Source organism: Aplidium turbinatum, chromosome 3 (genome assembly GCF_918807975.1).
Source record: "Aplidium turbinatum chromosome 3, kaAplTurb1.1, whole genome shotgun sequence".
NCBI lineage: Eukaryota > Metazoa > Chordata > Ascidiacea > Aplousobranchia > Polyclinidae > Aplidium > Aplidium turbinatum.
This window is the reverse complement of record NC_137474.1, coordinates 8,135,538-8,145,703: the sequence shown is the minus strand read 5'-3', so window position 1 is coordinate 8,145,703 and position 10,166 is coordinate 8,135,538. Positions and strand designations below refer to the sequence as shown.

General features: G+C 38.2%; 1 protein-coding gene across 1 annotated transcript; it reads left to right on the top strand.

Annotated features, from left to right (window-relative positions):
• The first annotated feature begins 226 nt into the window (after positions 1-226).
• LOC145766503 (structure-specific endonuclease subunit EME1-like) lies at positions 227-6,396 on the top strand. The gene is made up of 3 exons (XM_082578229.1): positions 227-847; positions 3,714-4,286; positions 5,225-6,396. Exons 1-3 carry the CDS (start codon positions 239-241, stop codon positions 5,513-5,515), a joined length of 1,473 nt encoding a protein of 490 aa, XP_082434355.1. The 5' UTR covers positions 227-238; the 3' UTR covers positions 5,516-6,396.
• Positions 6,397-10,166: the final 3,770 nt, after the last annotated feature.

The following is a 10,166-nucleotide window of genomic DNA, read 5'->3' as shown; positions in this document are numbered from 1 at the left end:
TGGTATTTTTAAACTCAATAGTTTGGCCTATAAAAATTTTTAGTCAATCATTGTTTAGCAAGATATTGCTGTGAGAACACAATAATAATAATAAAAAGATAAGAATATTATTATTGTTAAAACTGGTTGGTCGCCAACCACCTTATTACTCGGCAAAATATATTAACCGTTTGTCTTTGTAGGTACAATTTAGGTGATTGGTGAAAACATTGAACTGTTGATTTTTTTAACAGAAATCATGTCGTCATCAGCAAGCACATGGAATATATCTTCTGGAAGCAGTGACAATGATGATGATTTGCCATCGTTTTCACATGTGTTGACACAGCGTTCCCCTTGTAAAGTTGAGAAAATTGATCTTTCTAGTGATGATGACAAGTGTTATATGACATTGTCAGAACGACTAAAAAAACCTGATATGGTTCCAGAAAGTCACAATTATTGTAACAATATAAATGATGTTGGAGAGTGTTCTATACCTTCAAAGTCTGTTAAATGCAAGAAACAACCCAGTTCAACAAACGTAGATCCACCTTGTTTACAACACTCACCTGTTAAAATAACAAAAGTTTCCCTTCAGAACCAAAAGACACAAAAAAATGATGAAATTCGCAAACGAAAGGCTGCTCAAGCTGAGCTGAAAGATTTGAAGCCAGAGGAATGTCTCAAAAACATGCAATGTTCTATAGGACGTCCCATTGAAGCTATGTTTGATGGAGCATCAATAATAGAATCATTGCAATCAGACTCAGATGCTACATTTCAAATTGTTGCTTCACCCGACCCAATTATAAAGTGGCAACGTAAAGTTCAAATTCATGGTGATGATCGGGTCTGCTACTATTCGGCGAGTCCGATTCGGCGAGTCCGATTCGACTAGTCCGATTCGGCGAGTTCCCTATTCGGCGAGAGCCCTTTTCGGCGAGTGCCCTATTGGGCGAGGTTTTGAAATTTTTGAAAGGAAATTATCGGGTACCGTAGCCTAATTATAATTGCCGTTTTTACATCGTTTTAACGTCGCTAAATGTTGAAATCGTGCAGAAAAGAATAAAAAGAAAATGTTTGAACTATTAAATTAAAATTCGTCATAGCAAAGGTGTAGAAAAAGGTAGAAGCGACAAAACGCGAACGTTAAAACGTGCTTGTGACCGAAGTAAGTTATTGAGTTGAAAGAAATTTAGCACGGTCGCAACACTTTCAGAAAAATTTAAGATATGAAGGAAAAATAAAACAAAGAAAATGTCCCAAAAAAAAATAAAATAGATCATGTTTATGTCTATAAGTTAGTACTTTTGAATAGTTAAAATGATTAGTTTGGACCAACAAATGTGTGGCCTACAGCTTGGATTGAAAGGAAATTATCGGGTACCGTAGCCTAGTTATCCCGACCAGCAAAAAATTGTTCCAAGAACACAGTTCATTATTACATTGTAGTAACAGAATGAAAAGGCTAAACAAATGTGTGGCCTATCGTGTTAACGTCGCTAAACGTTGAAATCGTGTAGAAAAGGGAGCTTTTGCTGACTAGGATACTTTGAAACTGAGAAACATTCACAGAAGCCCTACGATTTGTTCCAAGAACCCATTTAGCGTAACATTTCATTTGTACATTGATTCAACGTCTGAATACATTATCTTAAAAATGCAACGTATCGTAGGGCTTCTGTGAATGTTTCTCAGTTTCAACGTATCCTAGTCAGCAAAAGCACCCTTTTCTACACGATTTCAACGTTTAGCGACGTTAAAACGATAGGCCACACATTTGGTTAGCCTTTTCATTCTGTTACTACAATGTAAAAATGAACTGTTGGGCTAACTGGGTTCTTGGAACAAATTTTTGCTGGTCGGTATAACTAGGCTACGGTAGCCTATCCGATAATTTCCTTTCAGTCTAAGCTGTAGGAGTGTAGGTCACACATTTGTTGATCCAAACTAATCATTTTAACCATAGGCGCCTAAGCCGTGGGGGCCAGGCCCCCACGCATATTTCCGCGTGGGAGCAACTTTTTATGCGGCATTGATACATAAAACAATAGATGAACTAGCGATCGGCAGCAGGAAAACATTTTTAAATACAAACCGCAACAGCTTCGCAGTAAATAATCACTAGAACGAGTAGCGATGCTACAATCCCACCCCAGACAAAAAAATCTGTCATTTTTACGTTGATTTAACGTCTGCAGACGTTGAATCAATGTAAAAATGACTGATTTTGCTGCCTGTGACATAGCAAAAATCTACCATTTTGCGTCGATTCAATGTCATCAGATGTTGAATGCACCCAAAAACAACATAATTTGCTACGTTGACGCAGCGTGCGTTTAACTTAATGCGTTTGCAAACAGCCTCGCTGTCGCTTTCGAAAGTCGAAACCTCTGCAGAGAATTGTCGCGGCAGTGAATCGCTTGCTGTGAAAATGAACTTGAAGTCTCGGCCCGAGGTTACCACTAACCAACGCAACAAGGGCTGGTACAAACCGCACTGCCCACAGTCGCACCAGCGGCATAATCAACACAACAACGGACTCGCGCAAACTGCATGGCGCACACACGTCCGTTGCCATAGAAACCCGATCAAAGGCGGGGAATATGCGCATCTTTTGTTTCATCTGCAACACGAAAACGGGCGTATTACAGCGAATTGAAACTTGAAAGCTGGTCAGCCATAAGTTGCGATATTGTAGTGAAAAGGGAGCAATGTCAAGTCGAAAACTTAATCAAACGTCTCTCTGTAACTATTTTTCAAGGGCTGTTTACGGATGTCAGCAACTTTTAAATTTATTAAAGGTGACGTGCTGTTGAATTGATGTAAACATGAATGATTTTGCTTTCAACAGGTATATTTTCAAGCATATGATCAAGTTAGTATTTTCATTCCATTTACAGTATACCTTTTAGTAAACCTTTTCGTCTCTTGTTTCATGCTAATAAATCTAGTTCGTTGCTAAACTTTATGTTGCGCTTAGCTTAAAGAGTCGCAGTCCATCAACCGCTAGCCAACGCAGACGCATAGCATGTGTTTTGGTCGAGCTTTGTTTATAATAATTAACGGTAGGTCGAACGTAGCGATAACTCCGAGTGTGGCAATAAAAGCAATCCTAGTGTGACGACATAATTACGTCATCGTCATCCATCTGCGTGACATTTCGCTGAATTTACGTTGCTGCTGATGAAACACGCTTTCGCCCCAACGGCCAAAAAAATAGTTAGGCGCCTATGATTTTAACTATTCAAAAGTACTAACTTATAAACATAAACATTATTTTTTTTGTAACATTTTCTTTGTTTTATTTTTCCTTCATATCTTAAATTTTTTTGAAGGTGATGCAACCTTGCTAAATTTCTTTCAACTTAATAATTTACTTCGGTCACAAGCACGTTTTAACGTTCGCGTTTTGTCGCTTCTACCTTTTTCTACACCTTTGCTATGTTGGCGTGAATTGTTGCTTCTACCTTTGCTATGTTGACGTGTATTGTTTTTCATATGATGGTCAGAAATAAAAACAACTGAACTGACATGACGAATTTTAATTTAATAGTTCAAACATTTTAGTTTTATTCTTTTCTGCACGATTTCAACGTTTAGCGACGTTAAAACGATGTAAAAACGGCAATTGCAATTAGGCTACGGTACCCGATAATTTCCTTTTAAAAATTTCAAAAACTCGCCGAATAGGGCACTCGCCGAAAAGGGCTCTCGCCGAATAGGGAACTCGCCGAATCGGACTAGTCGAATCGGACTCGCCGAATCGGACTCGCCGAAACGGGCCATTCCGTGATGATCACATACAAGTGATGTCACATTTCCATGATGAACCAGACATTCTAATCGTGATAAATGCAAAGGATTTTATAAGACTTATTTACAATGAGAACAGTAGACCACATAATGAAGAATCTTCTTTTTCTGAATGGTTGGATGACATAAAAACACGTAATAGCAATGTTATCATTCGTATAGTGTGTATAGGACTAAAGAAGTACAATCGACAGATTCATAACAAGTTGATGAAAGAATACAAAAAATCTGTACTTGCTGCTACCTCCAAGTCACTGCCGTCACAAAAAGCAAGCAAGAAGAATAATTCTCTTGAACTTAAACCAGATGAAATAGAAGATGCTCTTGTGGAAATGCAACTGACCCATGACATTAATGTGCTCCGTGTAGAAAAGAAAGAAGAATTTATAGAGCTTGTTAAACAAGTTACAAAATCTGTTGGAGAAGCACCATACAAACGTATGAAAAGACAAAATATTCAATTCATAAATGAAAAATCCTCAGTTAAAGTAAGTAAAGTAGCCTATAGTTTTTTCCGTCAATATACATGATTGTGAGACCTTTTTATATTCGGACTGAGAAAGCTTCTTTGCGAGCTTAATCCTGACCATTTTGCAAAGCTTAGGTACTTATTATAGGCTTTGAACCACTGACGCAGGCTCGATTACCGAATTTAACAAAGTGAAATTTTTGATTGAGTGTTGTTGTTGGAACTATTCCATCCACTAAATTGGCAGCAGTTCTTCAAGTGCGTTGCTCAAGTGCACTCTGCACACCCCAAAAGTCGAACCAGGGCCACTTGATCTTGCAGTTTCTTCGTTTTTTATGTCAGGTGTTTAGCCAACTGAGCTATCGGGGTGGACCATGTATCAATATTTTCAAGCTGTTTAAACCATTTAATAACAGTCTATAATTAATAACCTTAAATATCTAACTTTAAATTTTAATTTCCATTGATGGTTGTTGTTTTTTTGTATGATGCTATAAGTCCAAGCAGTTTTCATTTAACCAATCCATTGTTGCTTTGGTGGGCTGTGACCTGTGAGGTACCTCCTTGATGTATGGTTTCCATTTATGGTGTTGTCTATGGTATGTGTCTACTTCAAGCCGTGCATTAACAACTGTAATAAAACCAACCCGACTTTTCTAATTCAAAGTTGGAGCCTTTTTACTTTATTGAACATCTTCTAGGAACCATTTGAAACTCACTATATCCGTGGTGCAAAGCTTATCGGTACTTTGATGACCGAAAGGCCGTCTCTTGTTTGAGTACCGTCAGTTTGTCACAGTTTAAAAACAAATTTTATGTGTGTGCTTGCGTCCCAAAGGTTATTGAACTGTATCATCAATCAGGTTAAAAAATCAGTTGCAAATTGTAGGGACAAAGTGATTCAATACCTCACAGTCCTTAAAAACAATACTCATCACTATCACATGGATGTTTCAGATAAATGCCAGTAATGGTGACGGAACCCGAAGAACGTGGAGACAAGTGCTTGGTCAACTCCACAATGTCAGTCCAGAGATGTCCGCAGCGGTTCTCGCAAAATATCCGTCCCTGAATCAACTTATGGAAGCTTATGAAGGCTCCCCCAAGGAAGGTTGCGACCTTTTGTCGGACCTTGTTATTCGACGAGGCGTAGGGACTTTAGAAAATCGTCGAAGACTGGGACCTCAGTTGTCGAAACGAATTCACAAAATGTTTTCTTCAATCAATGGAAGTGAAATCTTGTTTTAGTTTTGATTTTTTTTGTTCGATGTAATTTTTTACATGTAGGTCTATTGATTTTCAGCCAAAAGCGTAGATGTACCCTACTCATAAATCGACATCTGCTCAATTCAGCCAAATTTATCATTGATACACCAAAACTTTTGATGTGAAATTTTATCTTTCGTTTAGTCATTTAGTGAATACTGTTTAGTTTTTGCACGATTAAAGGTTGGCCTTGAAATCTTTGGTTTATCAATAACTGAACTTGAACGCAAGCGTTATTTTTCAAGCCCATTGCATTCGCAGCCCTGATCATTGCACTTAAAAGCAATTGTATTTTCAAGAGTCAGCTTCCAATGGTGCAGTGTAGTTCTCTGTAATTATTCTATTCACTAAGTGCCGCTGAAATGCGATAGCTGTCCTTGCTATGCGTTGCCCAGGGCTTAATGCTTGAGATAGTTTCCCAAGACCGTTCAACAGTCTAATTAATCTCAGGCAACTGTCTATTTTTTTACCCATAAATTTTGAAAATTTCACTTGCTCTTTTCGTTTTCTAAATTTTAACTTCTAAAGTGCTGTAACCCTGCCGAATTTTAAACTGATTATCCTGTATCGGTATCAACACGTTATAACGTTCGCGTTTTGTCGCTTCTACCGTTTTCTAGACCTCTGCTGTGTTTCAGACTGAATTGTCAAACTCACAATGTTCTTACCAAAGAGTCAATGACTTGTTTGTAGCATTTCAACTTACAAGTCTGGCGTTCAAATCTTTGTCGTTACACAATGTAGGCCTATATTAATAATTTTTAGAAATCGCTTTCTTAAACTCAGCTACTGAATTGCCAGTTTTAAACTATTCTCGTTTTCATTCATCGCTGAATTAAACTAAAAGTGTTTTTCAAGCTTCATTAGAGAAGTGTAAGAACCGTCGTCGTGGTATTGTGTCGCAGTAGCCTATATAAATATAGATAGATGACAGTCGTCATCATCAGGGCCGTGTGAGCACCATCTTGGGCCTCCTCCGAAACCCACTAGTGGGCCCCTATGTTTAGTAAGGCGATGTGAAAATCAAAAAATTTTAAAAAATCAAAAATCGAATTATCACACAGGGTGACTATTGCTATGTAGAGTATTTCTGTAAAATTTCACGCAAAAATATTCAGTAACCTTAAACATGTAGTCGATTTTGTCTTTGGCATTTGTTGCCAGCACAGAGTTGCCAGGTACAATTTTTTTGAAGAAAAAACTTTGTTTATTTTTTTTAAATTGTAAAAATTTCCAACTTTAACAATCACAACAACAATGACATATGATGCGACTGCTAGTTGCCCTTTTAGGTAAAGTCTGGCGGTGTACGGTAAGATATTAAACAATCACCTGGCAACCCTATTTTTGCTTGGTCAGCAAAAACTGATGATATTAAAGCCTTTTTCACTTCCATGGCAAGAGTAGGAATGCACTGTGCATAAGATGACAGTTTGGTTTTGTTGTAGTAATATGTATTACATAATCACACAACGCACTGCATTAATATTCGATTGTTTTCGCCGATTTACATTTGTTTTTTGACAGATATAGTAACTGCAACTCTCCAATGGTAGCTTACACATCAACCAACCAACTTTATATGTGCTTGTAAAACGTGCACAAACGAATGAAGACTAAAGACAATGAACAAGAAACAGTGGTGAATATCAAAATATTATACTGCAGCCAATGAAAGAAAGTCAGATTTCGTGTTTGCTTTCGGCAAGACCCTACGCGAAGCAATTCTCGCCCGAATGAAACCATCCCATCGTTGATGGCCAGCAATACTTCCACAGTCGTTAGTGACTTCCCAAATGAGACGCTGCACAGCCTGAGTATGGGCAGGAAAATGAGGGTATTCAAACTTTGTGTTTATCAAACCCTTTAGTTCATCCATGGTCAAATATGAAGTACAGATAGACTCAGTAAGCGTGGCATGGTCCCAATCAAAGAGAACAGTGAGCTGGCATCCAAATTTAATTTTGGTTGGGTAAAAGTGCGGACAGAAACATCACAAGAGTTACTGCTTTTGCGAATATTTTCTAACATGTTCACAGAAAAAGATCGCAGAGCAGGATCATCACTGAATACCGGGGCATTGTCACATTCAGATGTACCAAGTTCAGCTGGTTCGAAAGGAGAGTCAATTTCTTCATCAATTGCTGCAGAAAACTGCTGTTTTTTCCAGTTCTCTTCCTCTATCACTTGTGACTTCTTTGCTGCAGCGAAATCATCTCCTCGCTGTTGTTTGAGGCTCTTGAAAAACAAGTTTTTTGTGTGATTGATAAATGTAAAGAACACAAAATAATCCATGTAAATCAGTTCAGTTTGTTTTTATTTCTGACTGTCACAACGAAAAACAATATATACCAAACATAACAATTAATACTCTTTCGGACAAATGGCAGTAAAAATCAGTGATAGTCAAGAAAAATCTTCTCGGCATAGCACGACTAGCTTTAGTGAAAGCACAAGCCTGCCTTTACAGACGTAGAAATCAGAACATCTGAATCACTTTCCCACGAGGAAATGCTTTAGGAAATCGAAAAATCCTTAAACCACCTACTATCTAGAGTTGGTTGAACTACATCTGCAATGGTGAAGTGGGGTTGTATAATTGGCAGTAACCCATTCTCCTTCTCATATGGCTCCATTCAACAAATATAACAACAAACCAACCCCAGTACACAACATGGGACATGTCTATGCATGACCCTGTTATCAAAGAATATAGACCGAGAGCCTACGACAGAAGATTTCACCCCATAAGGTACAAAAGGTTTGAGCCCTTGAAGTTACTGGGGTCAACCATGTCACTCACAAAAAGTATGGAAGATTGACCGCACCGGGTGGATCTGGACCCTAGAGCCCCCTAAAAAGCCCAAAAAGGGGGTTAATTTCACCCCATAAGGTACATGGACCAAACTTGGTGAAAACGAAGTTCTATGTCAGGACATCACAAAAATATCAAATCTAACAATATTTTCGAGTGGAAAGGTGATGTAAGACTCCCCCCAAAGTGACCCCCCAGGGGGTTAATTTCACCCCATAAGGTACATGGACCAAAGTTGGTCAAAACGAAGTCTTATGTCAGGACATCACAAAAATATCAAATCTAACAATATTTTCGGGTGGAAAGGTGATGTAAGATGCCTTCAAAGTGACTTCCCTTAATGTGACCCCCTCGGAAGGTTTATTCCACCCCATAAGGTACATGGACCAAACTTGGTCAAAATGAAGTCTTATGTCAGGACATCACAAAAATATCAAATCTAACAATATTTTCGGGTGGAAAGGTGGTGTAAGATGACTTCAAAGTGACTTTCCTTAATGTGACCCCCTCGGAAGGTGTATTTCACCCAATAAAGTACATGGACCAAACTTGGTCAAAACGAAGTCTTATGTCAGGACATCACAAAAATATCAAATCTAACAATATTTTCGGGTGGAAAGGGGATGTAAGATGTCATCAAAGTGACCCCCAGAGGGTTTATTTCACCATAGAGTACATGGACCAAACGTGGTCAAAACGAAGTCTTCTAGGGCACCACAAAATATCAAATCTAACAATACTCTCAGTTGGAAAGGTGATAAAAGACCTACCCAAAAGTGAATCTCCTCCTATAGTTTAATTTACTTCATCCCTTTCTCGAACCAACCTTGGTGTAACGAAAGTGCTATGCCAGGACAGTACGAATGGATTAAATTTAAAAATATTTTTATATAGGTTTTGATGAAATACATTCACAAGCTGTCCCATGATGCATGAAATGGAACTATAGCCTACTTTACAAAAAGTTTTTGTATAAATCATATTAAGTCAATCGAAAAAAGGCAACAGGACATGACAATACATGGCTTTGTAACACCAAAAACAGAAAGTACGTAAGAAGCATATAGGCTACAGTAGCCAGAAAATTGATCCAAGATCTTGATACCACCACTAAATGTGGACTTAATCGAACAACTGACTATCCAAATCAAAACGTTTCGAAATGAATCATTTGGAACGTTAATTTAGGCAGTAATGAACATTTTCCAGCTGCTACAATAAATAACCCAATAAACCCAATGTAGTAAATTTTTGTTTAATGCCATTTGCTTCATGTCTCCAATCAGTTATTGTAACTGTTCATTCATAAACAGAGATTGTTTGTGTAAATGTAAACGGTAACTCAATTGGTTAGCGCGTCACTTCTGGAACGAAGAAGCTTCAAGATCAATAGCGGCGCTGGTTCGACTCTCGGGGTGTGCGCTTGAGCAACGCACGTTAAGGGCTGCTCTCCATTCAGCGGCATCTAATGGATGGAATAATTCCCCGACAACAAGCCTTCAACAATCGGAAACTTCACTCAGTCAATCTCGGTGACCGGGCCTGCGCCAGTGATTCAAAGCCTCTACAAGTATGCGAAACTGCCAGGATTAAGCTCTGCAAGAAGCTTTCCCAGTCCGAGGATAAAGATTCAATCAATCAATCAATCACTGGTGTCGCTTTTACTTTCTTCGTCTTATTCTTCAGATTCATACAATTCTCCTGTTATATACAGAAAAATAAAGACTGTACGAAACAATTGCTATTATGCACTACAGATATGCGTAACATACAATAGTAATTTTATTATCTTTTACAGACGTCTATTTTTCTTCGAAT